Below are 17,368 nucleotides of genomic sequence, written 5' to 3' on the forward strand. Positions count from 1 at the left end.
GTTTTAATATTAACAATAGAAAATAATTTAATAATATAAATAATTATTAAAATAAAAAAAACATAGTATATTAATATAAAATGAACAATAGAAGCAAAAAATTAAAAAGTTATATTGCTTAGTAAATTCCTTTTTAATTTATATTATTTATTTTATATTAATGTATTGTGTTATTTTTATTTTAAAAATTATTTTTATTATTAAATTAATTTTTTTTGTTAATATTAAAATAATTTATAAAATAAAATTAATTAATACAACTGTATAAAACTATTAATGTACTTAATGATAATTGTAAAAATTAATTAAATTTTTTAAAAAATTAATATTATTTGATAAATTATAAGTTAATATTATTTTTTAATTTACAAAACAAATAATAATGTTTAACATTAGTAAAAAATATAGAAAATAAATTAAATAAAATAATATACAAAAAATACAGAAAATATTAAATAAAATAATATCAAAAATATATATAAAACATCAAATAAAACTAAAAAATGCATTAATTCATTAAATAATTAAAATAAAAAATTATTTTCAATTTAAATAAAACATTAAGTGAAAAAAATTAAAATCATAAAATAATTTACGACTTAAAAAGAAAATATCTTTTTACAACTTTAAATTCATATGAAAAAAAACAAAAAAAAAATAAAATCATAAAGTTTTTTATGACTTAAATATAAAAAATTAAACTTGCCTTTCTCAAGATATTAATTGAAATTTTACCCTTAATGTTAAAATTAAAAAAAAAATACCTGATTGATCGTTTGGCCGGTAAAACATTAATCAATTTAATCCTTAAAATCAACATTATTGGTCAATTTGGTACCCATTTAGTTTAGTGAGAATTGATTTTGAACTGTTACATGTTCCAACTAATTTTGTCGAATTTAAATTAATTTGAATAACATATTTACATTGAAATGTGCATTTTGCATTGAAAAATACAAGATTATATTTTCTAACTTTAAAACAAACACTGTAAAAAAAAAACTTTAAAACAAATAGAAGCTGAACTGTTGATATAACAGAAGCAAATTTAGTGGCTAAACTACGTCGGTGTAGAACCAAAATCATGTCAAAGGCTTGTTTAATGTAGAAGCTTATGCTATTTATTTACGCATTTGACTTTATTAATTGTCAATAAATTTGGTTTTAAAATGAGCACTACGAATCAATTTAGTTCTGAAAATCATTAAATCAGTCAAATTAATTCTCGGTTGGTCATATTTAATTATTTATGGGGAGGGTAACTCTTATCTCATAGTACTTATAACATATAAAAGGAAATAGGCATGATCGTGATGCAATTTGATTATAATAATAACTTATGTATCACTTAATATTTTATATTATTTTTAATAATATAAATATATTAGTTTTTAGTATATAAAAGTAAAATATATATTGATTATAAAATATAAAATAACAAATTATTTAATATTTATTATTAATTAATGTAGTAAAAATCAATATAATTATAATATGCAATATACTTGACTAGTCTGAACATGTGAACCACGTGTTTCTAGAAAATATTATTACGTTCAAAATTAAATTACAGCTGCTATCTTTTATTATTTGTGTCAGTCAAGTTAATTTCTGTCCCCTTCAGTTTGCTGATTGTTGATTCCACACTCTGCAGTCTGCACCACAAAACTCAGAGGTCAGCCATTCCTACACGCAGGTACAGTAATGGGCAAATGGCAGCCCGTGATATCATATAATTCCTGTTCTAAAATAAGTTGCACTTGGGAAAAAAGATCTTTGAATAAGTCTAATGTTAATTTTTTAATATAATATTAATTATTTTTTTCAATTAATATCCTAATAATTTAAATTTAATTTTTCAATATAATATCGTTATTTTTTTTATTTATTTAATAAGATTAATCATATAAAATTATTATTTTCTTTTTTTCTTTATTTATTATTTTTTCTTGATATATATAAAATAGTTTGAGACGATACTTATTTTAGGATGAAAAAAGTAATTTGAGTTATAATTATTTTTATTTTATAATTTTTCATTATACTATTTTAATTGCAAAAACATGTCTTTAAAATATGATATTAGTGTTTTTTTTCAATCCAGACAACTTAAAATTTACTTATTTTGAACTCATTCTCTCTTCTATTTCCCTCTGCTCTGTTTCATACTTATCAAAATCTTTCATAATCCAAAAGTGTTAATTATGAAAAATGTGTTGCAAAGACAGTAACAAGTCAGAAATAATGTGTGAAGACCTTCCTCTAATTCCCACCAATGTGTGAAGACCTTCTTTCTTAAGATGTCTTGAAAAGATTCAACAATGTTGGAGGGTGATCTACCAAATCATACACTCCACAAACCACCAATTGGAAGGCAAAAAGACGTGGGCCAAAAAGTACAAGTGTCACTTACTCGGATGCGATATACAGGACAAATCACCATGCATGCTTTTCACAGGATGACACTGAAAATTATAGAACACCTTGATTCTTTTACATACGCGACTTATATATATATATAATTTGCTATTATGAATTTTTTTTAGCATCAAGAATTAATATCATATTGCTATTATGCAGGAACTAAAATGGTAGTTTACTTAATTTTCGAGTGAATAAGTATAAGAAAGAAAATGGAAAAAAAAATAGAATAAGAAAGTGTAAAATATAGCAAGTGATGTGATATAGGGGAAAAAATGAGAAAGATGGGAACACGAGTAAATTTATAAATATAATTATCCTTCACTGTATCAGCACTTCTAGTAAACCATTCTTGATTTGATTAATTCCTGCATCTAAGTACGAGGGTATTGAACCGCAACTTCTTTTGTTTCATTTGTTTAATATGAACAAAAGTGATCGTACATATATCAAGAACGAGCATGTATAGCTCTCTACATAAAATAATAATAATAATAATAATAATAAAATATTTAGTAACGTCTATTTTTCTTCAACTGAAAAAGATTGCTTCTGCAATTTGCAATAAATTAAGTTGCTGTAATAGAACATCAGAGTTTGGTGTTGCGGGATTCTTCATGGTTAGGGTTATTTAAATAGAGCTTTTTCATGTACGGAGTATTTTTTTATTTCTTTTATTACAGTATTACTAGTTAGTACTAGCACTAGTACTAGTATTACTTATATTATTTTTTTTCTTTATAATAAAAATACATATAGAAAATTATAAGAAAAAATATAGTTTATTTATTTATTTACGTATTGCCTTGAGTAAAGAATGGTCGCTCCCGTAGACGTTTGGTTGGTGCTTGTATTCATCTACCCAATTCAATTAATTGACAGGGAAGAAAAACTAGAGAACAATTAATATTAAACGAATACAATTAGAATTAAACAATGTGATTAGGGTTGCAGTGGCAAAGGAATGTGTCGAATTGGCAATTGGGCGAAATGGAGTTAATCAACAACCTCGCCGTGCTCTCCTGTTTAACGACGGCATCCTCCTTCTCCACCAAGACCGCACCCACAATCTGGTCGTAGTCGCCGCCGCCGCCGGAGACGAATGCGACGAGGGCTGCCTGAACGGGGCCCAAGCTGGGATTAAAGGCGGCGGATTCCATGTAGGAACCTTTAAAAACATTGCCATGGCAGTCGAGAAGAGCCACACCAGAGGGGGAGCCACTGTAGGGTGCATGAGATTTGTTGGCGGCCTCCAGAGCCGCAGTCTTCAACTTATAATTGGGAAGGTGTTGGTGGTGGAGGGTGAGGGTGAGGGTGTTGTGGTGGGGTTCCAAGAGAAGGGGAGCTTCAAGGGGGAGAAGGTCGTGGGGACAGAACCTCTGAGGGAGCAAGTCAGAGAGTGGCCCGAACTCTGCTGTGGCCTCCGAGGTTACCAGGATTTGGACGTCGGCGGCGGCGCGGAGTTCTTGGAGGAACTGCCGGCAGTGCCCGCAGGGGGCGGCGGAGACGGCAAGGGAAACCAGGTGGGGCTCTGCATTCAGGGAGAGGTTGGTGATCAGGAACTGTTCGGCGTGGACGGAGTGGTGGAGGGGGAGCCCAGGGAACTCCAGGTTCACGCCCACCAAGATGCGGCCGGAGGGGGCCAGGGGCTGGGCGGTGGGGACCAGGGTGGGAAGGAGTTCCGGGAGGGTCACGGCGGCGGACTCCGCCATGGCCAAGGCTTCCGAGGCTGAGATTAAGAACTTACGGCTGGGTTGATCCATCCAAGATTGAAGAGAATGGATTGGATCTAATCCTAAAGCTCAACCAACAACAATCTTTGTATTTATATGTGATTGGGATACATTGCTATTTTCTTCCTTATTTTAATCGCTCTAAGTAACACCCCAAATTTATCTCTTCTTCTAGTTACATAATAAATTTCTTCATATCTATAGTTTTCTTTTTTTTAGTTTCTCTTCCTGCAAATAGTTAAAAAATATAAAATAACAAAAAAAAACAAAATAAAATTATAATTTATTTTAAAAATAATAAGAAAAAAATATAAAAAATTAAAAATTAGTGTTTTAAAAAACACTAATTGAAGTAAGGTTTCAAAGAATGATAAACTCGATTAAAAAATTACTAAAAAGCTTATTTATTAAATAATTAAATAATTTTTTAACCAGTAAAAATAAATAAAAACTAATTGAAATATTTTATAGCTAAAATATTTTTTTTTTATTTTTTCCATTTCACAATTATTGCTCTCTCCTTCACAAGTCTCAACTTCAAACTCCACTTAACTTAATGGGTTGATATGTTCAAATAGTATATTGTTAGTATTTTTTATTTCTTTTACAATAAGTAATTACTTAAATGATATTGATGATGATTTCCAATTGATTGAATGTATTAAAAAAAAATATATTAATATTGCATAAAAATGAGGCTCAGATTATTATAAAAATAACATTGTTCTTTGAGTTTAATTTTTATGTTGAGTGTAAGGATTTCTATAATCTCTATTAAGAGTCTAAATTTGATAGACTTTATACAATGTAAAAGGTTTTTATATCCTCAATCAATCACAAATTATGATAAATATAATTTTTAATATAGTTTTTAATATATTTATAAATATGATAATTTTTTATTAGATAAAAATATATTTTTTTATACTATAGGTGCATGAATTAATTTATCCTCAATTAATTTGAAATAATCTTTGATAGAATTTTTAAAATAATTATTATAAAAGTAAACAATTTTATTATACATAATAATAATAATATAAAATTTAATATTTCTCATAATGAAATTTGGCATCTTAAATGAAAAAAAGTGCTATAGTAAGATACAATATTAATTATTATCAATAATGAAGATTTTATTTTATAAAAAAATTAAGAATAAATAAAATAGATAAGTCTTTTTAGATTAAAGATGAAATATAGAATAAAATATTTAAATTAAGGTGTAAAATATTTATAATTATTAATTTGATACATTATAAATTGAAAGTGGGGAATAAAAATGTGAGATACAATATATAAAAGTAGTAATGATTTATTAATTTGATACATTAAAAGAAGTCATGATTTATTGAGAGAGAAAAAGTAATAATCCCCGCCGAAAATCCCTTCATTAAACAAATTTAATTTATAAAATATAATTAATACAATATATTTATTACTTCGTTCAAAAAACGCATTTACAACTTATTTAAATTAACCTTATGACATAAACATTTGTTAAAATTTGAAAGGGACTGTTAGAATAACTTATAATGTGTCTACAAGTTGTTTTCGGTTTATTTCGATAAGCTCTCCATCATAATTTATAAAAAAAGACTTAACTACAACTTATATAAGAACAATTTAATTTTCTTTCTTCTTCGATTATAAAAATACTCCTCTATAAAAAAAAATTATAAAAATACGTACTCATACGTAATTGCTTAAATAACAATAAGCTTGATCTCTCAACAACAACACATTCTACATGTTTATTTTTTTACTGTGAGCCTAGGTCTAGCCAGCTCTATTTTAAAAAAAGAAAATGTCGTGATATCCTCAATTAAAGAATCGAAATGTGTTGACGAAGTATGTGCTCCAGCTATGCATGCATTTTAACTTAATTACAAATTGAATGGAGTTATGGAGTTGGCACTCATTTCATGTGGTAAAGACGTAAAGTGAAGGAATCTTAAAGGAAGTGTTCATGAAAACGATAGGTGCAAAATGATTATAGCAGTGAACCTATCTTGACGCGACTAATATTTAAACAATTTTCTAACATATATATTAGGTATGTAGATTAAAGAACCAAAAAACATTTGATACATAATTTGTTTTTCTATAATAACTGTTTGGCAGTTTTTTTAACCCTTAACTCATGCAATAAGATGCACGAGATAGAGAAAGACAATAGTTTAATTTTTATTTTTTTTGCAAAGCGATAAAATTTATCTAGAATATATTTAAATAAGTAATTTTATATTAATAATTATTTTTTATTAACTAAAATCCATTAAAATGATAAATATAAAACCAATAAAAATAAAACTTGTTGAGAAAAAAATCCACTTAAAATTATACGATGTTATACAACTTTTCAAATTAAATACTAATTGTAAATATGTTAAGTAGAAAATTTTAATTAAAATATTAATTTTTACTATGTTGGTATGGAATATACATCGATTTTACTCAATGATTAATCTTTATTCAAAAATTTAATTGATTACTTTTAATGAGATTCATTCTTTTTAATTATGTTTTTTATTCATAAGATTCATAGATCTTATCTAAGATAATATCTTTTATTATCATTTAAATTAATGACTTGTTGATATATATTATATTTATAAAAGAGTTACTCACTTATTCTTCCTTCCAATTGTATTATAATTTTATTTATTTTTAAAATAATTATCTCAAATAAATTAAAAAATCATTTATAATTAAATGATAATATAAAGTTGTTTTATATGATCTGTGCATCAACATTAAACTAAAAATATATATCAAATACTTTCAGTGATATAATTGTTTTTGCAAACTTTACGTCAACTGTAACCAACATTATATTATTTTCTTATCAACTAAAAGCTTAAAATATGCGTTATGTTCATAAAATGTTGAAATGTGGTGTACCCAATAAAAGTATTAAAAAGTGATGAGATGATGTGTCACACAGCTAAGCGTTGAACATATGCATTAAACTTATAATCAAGTAGGAGTTGACATTCATTTCATGTAGTTAAGTAAAGGAATCTTAGAAATATTCATGTACTTACACGATTGAAGAAAATTATTATCGCAATAAAGTTATTTTGACGCGATTACTTTTTTGTTTCGTGAAGAGGGCCAAGCCCCGTGTTTGGTCTATCTTAAAAATACCTACTCCATGAAAATCGTCCTGCTTTCTTTGTTGTGTTGGGCTGGGCTTTATTCACATTCCTTAACCTCACAAATCTCTTATAAATTCCTGATATTTCTTCCTGCCAAAAGATAAATATACCTCTCTTTTTAGGGTATTACTTTTAACTCAAACCAAATTGCTTTTGGGCCCTACCAGTCAAGTGCAATTATCAAATTACCCTTCTCCACCCCACCTTTCCTTTCTTCATTCATTGATTCTTCCTCTCTTCCCTCTCTGCACATGTATTTTTTTTCTGGTTTTGTAGTCAAAACAAAATCATGATTATACACAATGAAATCACGATTTTATTTTTTATTTTTTGTTATTCAATGGAATCACATTTATATTATATCATACATTATGTTACGCAATAAAAACACAATTTTGTTGTATTGCACAATATATTAGACTATAACAAAATCTATTACATAATAGAATTATGATTTTATTGTCCATAATTTTCTCACTTCCTGTTCCCATAATATATCTCCGAAATGAGTAATATTATGATTTTGATATAAGCATTTGACATAAATTGAACTCCATGTTTGGTTTCTCACTTTCTTGTATTCTACCTGCAACCATCCAAAGAAAACTGCTACTTACGAAAAAAAAATGCCTCCATTGATAGAAGATCTTAGAGCATCAAAATTCGAAAGCACTAATTTCATTTATCTAAGTATTTAAAGAAGTTAATACTGCATACGCGTATGCATGACAAGTTTGTTGGATAGCCGCATCAAGTACCAAAATTTATTTAAAAGAAAAATAGGAGTATAGAATAACAATTGAATATATAATTAATCTAAATTCTAATCACACGCTAGCTCAGCGAAAGGATTATTAGAATATTCTATTCTTCGTTTTTTCCTGAGCATCGAGAAACGTATTACTTCCAATACCGTGTTTCTAAACAGAAGGAATATGTACACTAAAGACAAAAAGACTTAAAAAACGGAATTACAGGGAATAGAAAGAAAGAAGGAAAGGTAACCAAAAAACAAAAGAAGCAGCGTTAAAAACTTGTAAATGTTGGGGGGGGAAACGGGATCAAACCCAACCCTGTTTGTAACGGTCGAAGAGGTTTTCTGTTTGGGCATTCCTGAAGGCACTACAAGCTATGACATAGACCCATATGAGGACCACCACTGCCACAATGAGAATGATATTTGCTTTCCTCCATTCTTTTCTGAGGTTACCCAATAGACCAGCCTTGCACGCATTACAATTGTAGCATAGCTGATTCTGGTCATTGTTCCACAAGTAGCAATCTGAATCAGCCATAGGGTTCACAGGGTTTGTCCATAGTATGGGGTTTACATAATTGTACCCACAAGCAGTGGGAGGCTTGCAACATCCTGACTGTAGTAAAACCAACAATCAAACGAATCCAATTTAGTAGGACTAATACAAAACTTCTATTTCGTCATTATTATTATTTTAATTAAAGATGAAACTAATAGTCTAATGCAGAAAAGATGGGTGACCAGCTACCAAATCATACACCACTACCAGGCAATAATTAAAATATTATATAACTTTTTTTTATCTTCTCGTGGAATAGCGACAACACAATGAAAATATTCTTGGCTGATTAATTTAATATGGCCAAAATTTGCATAATTTCTCTGCATGCATGTGAATCAATCAGTGGCAATTTCAGCTGCATAGACTTTTCCGGGGCTCAATTATACCGGAAAGGCCCCCACACGGCACTAATGTATTATCATCCACGCTGGTAATAAGGGATGTTTCGAATGTCTTGTACAATAATGATGCAAGAGGTCTGGACCCATTTTTTTAATCATCCATTAATAAAAAGATTCATTCTCTTTTTTTAAAAAAGAGGAAGTAGAATCAAATAAAAAGTAATTTTTCGAATAATTTCTAGATTTGAATAACTTACTGAAGAAATTTTTTTGACCCAATATGATGGAATCAATAGAAAAAACAAATTTCTTATGATGCACTAATTCTGACTTGATTATTGATAGAATAATAAATATGTTATTTCTTAAAATATCTCTTATTTAAAATTGTAGTGTAACATTTAGATTTAACTGACCTCTATGCTGGTAGGTCACACTATCACTATGGTGTGTGGAGCTTGTTAGATGCTAACACCCAAATTTCAACCACCCTCGCACATAGTCCACTGGTGAGAAGGAAGGATACACTTATCTGTTAGTACCAACCTCACTCAAGAAGGATTCCTTTATTCTTTTATTCTTATCATATCAGAACCGTATAGGAAGATTCAATTATTTTTTTTTAACCTTTTGATTCATTAGGGAAAAGAGATCCCAACTAGTTCGAAATTTGACTAGAAAGTAAAAATTAAGAATTGTTTCTGCCAAAGATGAAAGTACTTCAACTATTTAACCTTAACTTCAACACATTAATCACTCGTGTTCAATTACTTGATTTTCAATCAATTTAAATAAAAGCTTGTAGATCCATCGAGTTTACATGGATATCAGCTTTTTAAACTGATGAGTGATGAGGATTCGGCCGGACAACATCCTTTTCTTTTCCTTCTAATTCAAGACCCTAGAATATCGCTCCCCGTCCCCCCCTAAAAAGAAGAAAAATAGTTCTCAAATTCAGACACAATAACATGGTGTCATGTGATGTGGGTCTAACAACCACAATCGAGGAATAAAAAACGCCTTTAAAAATCAATTTATTTACGCAAACAATAGTTCATATCTTGTTTATTTCCAAGAAGCTAGTGATGAACCCAGTTCTTAAAATTTTGATACCTCATCCCCAAAAGCTAAAGCTAATTCATGGGAGGGACAAAGGTCGTCGCCCCTAATTTTGATTATATCACTAATCAATGTGTGCTCTCCAGCGCACTCTCTCACACCAAAGACTGCTTTTTTTTCTTTTTTTTTTTTTAGTTTATTGATTATTGATGGCCGATAGGTCTAACAACAACTCTAAGATTAAGATAAACTCTAGTAGTAGTATCTTAAAATTTAGAATTTTGGGCCTAAATAAAATTCAAAAAGAAAGAGTTGTCTTTAAGATATTTAGACTAAATAAGGTGGAATCTCCAACAGCAGTGATGGATCAATCTGGGGAGTGGTAGCAGTATGCAGGGGGAACGAACAAAGTAAGAAAGACAAATGACAGAGACGCCAATTTGGGTTATTTTTGAAACAGAAAGTATTTTTAGGGAAGGTAAGAACCTGTAAGGGGGAGATATGGGAATTGAAGAATTGATCAGCAGTGATGTAATCCTGGGTGAGCTTAGAGCAGACATCAGAAGCAGCCAAACAGGGCCTTATCTTCTGCCAACTCCCGGAACCGGTGACGTGGTTCCTCAACCAGGAGGAGAAGCCGTGAAGCCTGTACTCCTTGTAGCCTCTTCCGGGGACATCGTAGGCTCCATCGGGTCTGGTGACGACGAATGCGAAGACGAGAACGAGGAGGAGGAGGGCGATGAGGAGAGCCATACAGAAGAGGTAGAGGGCGAGGAGACCCTGTTTGTTCCAGTAGGCACCGACAAAACCGGCCAGGGAAACGAGGAGGATGAGGATGCCGATGATGACAATGGGCCACCGGAAGTTGGCCACGCACTCGTTGTCGGGCTTCGATGCCAGCCAAATGCCGGAGGCTATGATCGGAATTGAGGCCAGCGTAGCTATCAAGTTCAGCACTGCGGTGATGTTGTTGCTTACCCCCATCCCCAACCCCAACCCCAACCCCAACCCCAACCCCAATATTACTTCCTAGATTACTCAATTTATCCCTTATCTCTATTTATACACAACATCAATCTATAATTCTCACTCTTTCTCCTTAAGTTTGGCTCAACTTCTTACCATAGTAAAATGTAAAATTAAAATAAGGTCAAATCTAAAATATTACTATAACATCTTGATTTTATTTTCTATACATTTTAATTTTATTGTATAAATGAATTTAATATTGATAATAAATAATAATTTAATAATAAAAGTTGTTGTTAAAATAAAATAACAATGTATTAATATTAAATGAATAATAAAATTTAAAGAGAAATATAAAAAATAAAAATAATATTAATCGTTACTAAATTAATGTATTATATTTTTTTTAATTTGTATTATTGATTTTATATTAGTATATTATGTTATTTTTCATTATTTGATTTAAGTATTTTGCATTATTTTTTTATTTATTAAAAAAATTAAATTTCTTAACATTAGTAAAAAAATATAAAATATTAAATATGAAAAATATACTAAATAAAACAATATTAAAAAAATATATAAAATATTAAATAAAACAATATAAAAATATATATAAAATATTAAATAAAATTAAAAAGTAGAAAAATATTTAAATAAAAAATTATTTGCAATTTTTTTTAAAAAAATTAACTTAAAAAAATACTTATAATTTTTAAAAAAAAATTAAAGGAAAAAGGTAAGCAATTTTTTTTAAAAAAAAATTAACTTTAAAAAATACTTATAATTTTTTAAAAAAATTAACATAAAAAGGTAAAAAAAAGACATTTACCACTTTAAAATTATAAATATAAAAAACACTTTTATGACTTTAAAGTTGTAAATTAAAAAAAAATCATAAAAAAGTTTATAACAACTAAAAAAATAAAAAAAATAAAAAGTTAACACAAAATTCGTTACACCTTATCACTTATCCCAATGGATAATAATTTAAAAATAATTCCCAATTGATAGATTCAGAAGAAAAAAATTACAGCAAAATGATATTAAAGCCGATAATTTCAACTTAAAATTTCGAACTTCAAATCTCCTGCCCTTGATATGCAGCATGGTTTCCATTGCTTCTCTAACTACAGACTATGCATTAGTTAGCACTGCATATGCCAACACTAGATTTTTGCAATTCTATGATGGAAGTCCAAGTCCCTTAAAAAAAAACCAATTTAGACAGAGAATTTTCATTGTATGTGCAATATTTTACATCATTTTGTGATTTTTTTTAACACTTAAATATGTCGCAGAAAAAGTGAACGTAAATGAATCTTCTGCATAAACCTTTGGGATTTCATCTTTCATTCATTTTTCCTGTCTGTTTACATAACCATACTGTTAACACTATTCTTTATCCAATACCACTTCCCAAAACAAATACTAAATTTCATTGAGACTCAACGAAAAACAGAGGTCCTTGTGGAGATCATGCCAACACGTGAGATGCAAATTAATATTGATTCTATAACTCTTTTGGGAAGCATCTTTCAATTTTCTGGAACCCATTAGGTCAAAAATAGTGGCAGCAGCCCAAACATATATATGTGGGAACTTAAAAGCGTTTGGACAATCTGATGCACGATGCCCAGATTCAAAGAATTTTGATTGTATGTGCAATATTCTATTATCTAATTGCTTTTGGATTTTTGCTTATTCAAAGAATGTATACTTTACTCCAATTGCTGGTATAAGCAATGCTAAACCACACAAATGAGAATGCTCCCCTTTCCCTTTCATCAATCTGGCAGAAAACCTCCCTTCACCAAGCAATACACATACACATTATCACAAATACAGAAAAAAACCCCTTTCAGAAAACCCTCAAATCTACTCCCCTCGAACCAGTCTTTGCTTCTTCAAAGAGAAGGACGATCGTAGGCGAGAGAGAGAGAGAGAGAGAGAGAGAGTCGGCGAAAGAGAACTCACCGACTGACAGAGGCGGCGGCGGGAAGCGGGTGGTGACGACCAGCGAGCAGTGAGCGGCAAAGAACGGCGACGAGAGAGAGGCCGAAGAGAGAGAGAGAGAGAGAGAGAGCGAAGTCGTGGAGACTCCAGAGAAATATCAATATGAAGGGGTGTCTAAAACTAACAACAAAATTCCACCATGTTTTAAAAGCCAATAAAAAAATCATTTCAACTCTAATAAAAACAGAAAACATACAATCAGCCAAAGGAGGCCTAAGTTGGTTGATTTTGTTTGTTCAGGTCCGATTCAACCTAATGTCTAAATTGTTGTTTCAGAGCATGAAGGGTATATGAATCGTCCAACTGAGCACAAATTCGAGAAGGAAATGTGGGTTCAGATTCCGATTTGCAAGGCGGCGCCGGCGAGGATGAAGAGGAAGAATAGGAATTTGTCCGTCATGCTCCCTACCGTCGGTAAAAATAATTAAATCAAGTCGCAATACTTCACCGCGTAGATGACCGCCAATGTTAAATTTTACAGCAAATGATGAAAAGAAATTGATTTTGCTTAGACTTTAATTCCTAGTGTCACCGTCATTAAATTGGTTATATTCCAAGTTAAAAATGGTATGTTGGAAATCACATATCATAAAAACTTTTTAAATCATAGTTTAAAAAATATTGTTTACAAATATTTAATTAAATGATCTTTTTTTTTAATTGAAACGTAATAAATAATTTCAAAATTCCCATTATATATTGTGCACTCAAGGGTAAATAGAACGATTTCTACTGCGTCAACACGCATGGCCCGATTTTACATGCGTGCGAACTCATCTTCATTTTGGTTAATTATATTTTTAGTTCATGAAACTTTTCAATATTTTTTTTTATTTTCTAAATAAAAGTTTGAATTGTCTCAATCAAATATCAACACTAAGTGATTAAGTGATGACACGATGCTAATCTAATTTTATTAACATTTTAACGGTTAATTTTCTAGCATTCAAAACCTGTGTAGCATCTTTAATTTAAAGGTTAATATTTTAAATGTATATATTCTTATTAATTTTAAAAAAATATTTTACACACGAATTAATCATACAATTAGGGTAAAGACATTCCTTATGTGTATCAGCCTTAGTTTGTGTTAGCAGCCACGGAGTAGCATGCTGCAGACATATTTTGCTTGCTTAGACTGTAATACACGTACCAGTTCATACAAACAAAGGGGAAAAAAGTTGAGCAAAGAAAATAAATATTTCTTATCATATATATATATATATGATAAGAAAAAAAAAAGATAAAGAGCGTTAATAAAATATATAATATTGTGAGATGTCTAGATAAATCTTAACCCTTAATTTTTCTATTTGTGGAATCAAGCCATAGAACAAAAAAGAAATATTACCATTCCAAATGTAAACATAATAATAACTTGTAAGTTTAGCTATCCCAAGCAAGGGTAATAATGCGACGTTCTTCCAAGTCTTCTAAGTCTCAAGCTGGAATATTTTTATGGCCATTGGTCATGTTCTTCATGCATTCAAATCGAGGAGCCTTTTCACCGAACTTGGTGCTGCCATAGAGCTTCAAATAGTCCCCATAACGGAAATTGCTTGGGTACAAGAGCTTAGGAGCTGGGGAAATAATGGCATCTCCAATGGGATTATAAAAGGTAGCAATGGAGGTTCTGCTTCCACTATTGTCAGGCATGACCCTATGCAGAACACTTTTATATAAGCCATTGCTCAACACTTCCACTTGATCACCCGTGTTCACAAAAACGGCATTGTTCTTGGGTGGTGGAATCTCGACCCATTTGCCATCTTTGAAGAATTCCAGACCAGGCACTTTGTCATCTTGGAGCAGTAGAATGATGCCACCCGCATCTGTGTGCTCTCTAAGTCCCCTCACAAGTTCTGGACGTGGACACTGAGGGTACTTGGCCACTTTTGTTCCCACAGCAGGACCCTCACCACTTCCAGAAAATGCTTTCTTGATGTAATCCTTCTCCAAACCAAGATTTTCACTCATGAGCTCAGATAACTTCTCTCCCAGCTTCAGGAGCTGTGCAATGTACTCATCCATTGTTTGGCTGCATTTAATTACATATACACTTATATATCATGCCAAAATATGTTTACAACACACTCTTAACATTTTTAATATAACTGAAACATTCTCTTTCCATTCTACTCTCTTTTAGTGTTGCCAGGACTCCTAATATAAGTTTTCTATAGATGCCACAAATGAATCAACAAGGGTTGGTAGCAGAACTGCTGAAGGGGTTAATTAGTTTCCACGACATGGTAAGTCAAAGTTTAAATTTATATTAGGAGAGATATTCACATTTAATATTCAACTGTATCTCGGTCAAAATCATCTCTGAAGGACAATACATGTAGGAAAAAAAAAGTCACGTATATGGATTGACTTACCAAAGCTCCCGAGAGATGTTTGGAATTTCATTGATGTTAGAGGTGGGGCGATGCCAAATGAAGAAGGTAATTTCCCAATCTATATCAGAGGTGTTCTGCTGTTTCTCCAACCTCTTGGCTATCTCAGACTGGTAGAAGCTTTCCTTTAGGTCTTCCTCATAGTATGTATTGATTAACTGCTTCAACTTCTCCATCAGTTGTGTGTCAATTTCATGGTTCTCAACCTGCATATGCAAATGTGTTAAAGAAGAAAATTAATTGAGAAATGATGAAGAATAGAAAAACAAAGGGACAACATATATAATTTGTGTTCTCTATATACCATACCATAAAGCAGCCCCATTTTTCACAAGCTTCGTGCAATAGGGCCATTGTGTCACCCCTCTTGTCCCCATTGAGGTTACTAAAATCTATCACAGGGATCTCCATCTTTGTATACTAGACTAGATACTTAATGTTTCTTTGTAGAAGGTTTGTTACAGAGGATGGGGTATATATAGGGCGAAAAATAAGATCTAAATCTACGTCAAAAATTGTAAGAGAAAAGGCTAGCTAGAATGATGCAAAAGCTATTTCACTGCCATCATGTGATCATGTACAATTTTTTATTCTTCTGTTCCAATGGTTAACCGAATTTCGCTTGTACACAAAGTTTTGGTTTAATTTCTTATCTCCACCTTACTTTAAGTCCAATTTTAGTCGTGGTTATTGATTTACACATAAAAAATTCTTAACTAATACTTTCAACTAAAAGCCAATTTAAGCCATTATGGGTAAGCCTGCTTCTTTCTCTGGTAAATCAATAACTAGGGGCAGTGTCATCGAAAAGGTTGCATTCAAATTAAGAGGCAAAATGTAGAAAGGGAATGTGGGTCGAGCGAATCGAACCAGTGGGCGGTTTTGGCTGGATGCTGTTGGAACATGATTAGGATGAATTACTCACTCACTCAAACGCCCATGTGCTTTATTTTATCGAGAGTTTTCGATTTCAAGGTAATTTAACTATCCCTGGACATGCATCATGCATGACATAATAACTGTAAAGATACGATTAGTAGTTCCAAGACTTTTGTTTACTAACTTAAAAGACAAACATGCTAATCTAATTAAGAGAGTTTTATCTGCAGCTTTTGGCTGGCGCCGCACATAGAAATTAGAAAATGAATTAAGATAATTATATAAGAAATTAAGAATCAGGTTTCCAAATTTCATCTTCAATCCCAACAGGAACTGCGAATATATAAATTCTTAAAAAACTCGAGAAAATGATGAATATTGTACTTTGATGCCTCAAATTCACATATATCCAGAAGATATAAGGTTAATTTAATGATAAAAAAGAAAGAAGAAAAGAGATCATATGTTTAAATCTTAACTAACAAAAATTAACAAATTAACTAACAACTAATTCACATATATTCCCCCTCTAAAAGTCACAAGAGAGAAATCTCAAGCAAATATTTAGTTTTTCAATTGTATATATAAAATTATTTGCACTCAAGTATGAACATTATTTATAACTTTTTCACATCATGTTAATGTTAATAACACTACTTAAAAGAATAATTCATCCTCCTCCTACTTTTATGGAGGATTTAGCATTACTCTAATTAAAATGAGCGTTACTATGTTGAATAGACCACAAAAGAAGTATAATTTTGACTTTCTGGTATTATATATAGCACTAAGTCTTGGCATTCATAACATTGGAATCACTTCTTACAAATCTTCACTTTGAACTTTTCCAAAATTCATGATCATGCAAAGCGAGTTTCAAGCACTAAACTCAAGTATTTCACACAATCTACACTATACTTCAATCATGCTCTTACAAGTTACAACACTACAAAAACACTATCTTTTCCTAAATCATACAATTAAAATGTCCTTTTATAACATTTATCTGCAAGCAACTAAATTAGTTTATTTTGTCAGTAAAACCTAGGAACCCGGCACCATAATTTTAAA

At 30.6% G+C, this 17,368-nt stretch overlaps 3 protein-coding genes and 1 long non-coding RNA gene across 4 annotated transcripts; all 4 read right to left on the bottom strand.

Moving 5' to 3' along the window:
• Positions 1–3,314: 3,314 nt before the first annotated feature.
• Positions 3,315–4,262, bottom strand: LOC100780880 (cytidine deaminase 1). The gene has a single exon (XM_003530527.5). It carries the CDS (start codon positions 4,182–4,184, stop codon positions 3,351–3,353), a length of 834 nt encoding a protein of 277 aa, XP_003530575.1. The 5' UTR covers positions 4,185–4,262; the 3' UTR covers positions 3,315–3,350.
• Positions 4,263–8,154: 3,892 nt separating this feature from the next.
• On the bottom strand, positions 8,155–11,097 carry LOC100815633 (tetraspanin-2). Its single transcript, XM_003530515.4, has 2 exons — positions 10,521–11,097; positions 8,155–8,688 (listed from the first exon to the last, which is right to left on the bottom strand). The coding sequence occupies exons 1-2, from the start codon at positions 11,016–11,018 to the stop codon at positions 8,377–8,379; spliced, it is 810 nt and encodes a 269-aa protein (XP_003530563.1). The 5' UTR covers positions 11,019–11,097; the 3' UTR covers positions 8,155–8,376.
• Positions 11,098–12,678: 1,581 nt separating this feature from the next.
• LOC121175270 (uncharacterized) lies at positions 12,679–13,547 on the bottom strand. Its single transcript, XR_005892504.1, has 2 exons — positions 12,981–13,547; positions 12,679–12,811 (listed from the first exon to the last, which is right to left on the bottom strand). It is a non-coding gene; the product is annotated as an uncharacterized lncRNA (long non-coding RNA).
• Positions 13,548–14,306: 759 nt separating this feature from the next.
• On the bottom strand, positions 14,307–16,110 carry LOC100793294 (1-aminocyclopropane-1-carboxylate oxidase 1). Its single transcript, XM_003530496.4, has 3 exons — positions 15,728–16,110; positions 15,401–15,624; positions 14,307–15,057 (listed from the first exon to the last, which is right to left on the bottom strand). The coding sequence occupies exons 1-3, from the start codon at positions 15,827–15,829 to the stop codon at positions 14,460–14,462; spliced, it is 924 nt and encodes a 307-aa protein (XP_003530544.1). The 5' UTR covers positions 15,830–16,110; the 3' UTR covers positions 14,307–14,459.
• Positions 16,111–17,368: the final 1,258 nt, after the last annotated feature.

This window comes from Glycine max, chromosome 8 (assembly GCF_000004515.6).
Source record: "Glycine max cultivar Williams 82 chromosome 8, Glycine_max_v4.0, whole genome shotgun sequence".
NCBI lineage: Eukaryota > Viridiplantae > Streptophyta > Magnoliopsida > Fabales > Fabaceae > Glycine > Glycine max.

Coding starts and splice junctions, on each gene's coding strand:
- LOC100780880 (XM_003530527.5), bottom strand. CDS start 4,184: ATGGATCAACCCAGCCGTAAGTTCTTAATCTCAGCCTCGGAAGCCTTG.
- LOC100815633 (XM_003530515.4), bottom strand. CDS start 11,018: ATGGGGGTAAGCAACAACATCACCGCAGTGCTGAACTTGATAGCTACG. Junction 8,689..10,520: donor CCCATATCTCCCCCTTACAG/GTTCTTACCTTC, acceptor GTTTTACTACAG/TCAGGATGTTGCAAGCCTCC.
- LOC100793294 (XM_003530496.4), bottom strand. CDS start 15,829: ATGGAGATCCCTGTGATAGATTTTAGTAACCTCAATGGGGACAAGAGG. Junction 15,625..15,727: donor AAAAATGGGGCTGCTTTATG/GTATGGTATATA, acceptor TTGCATATGCAG/GTTGAGAACCATGAAATTGA. Junction 15,058..15,400: donor AACATCTCTCGGGAGCTTTG/GTAAGTCAATCC, acceptor AATTAAATGCAG/CCAAACAATGGATGAGTACA.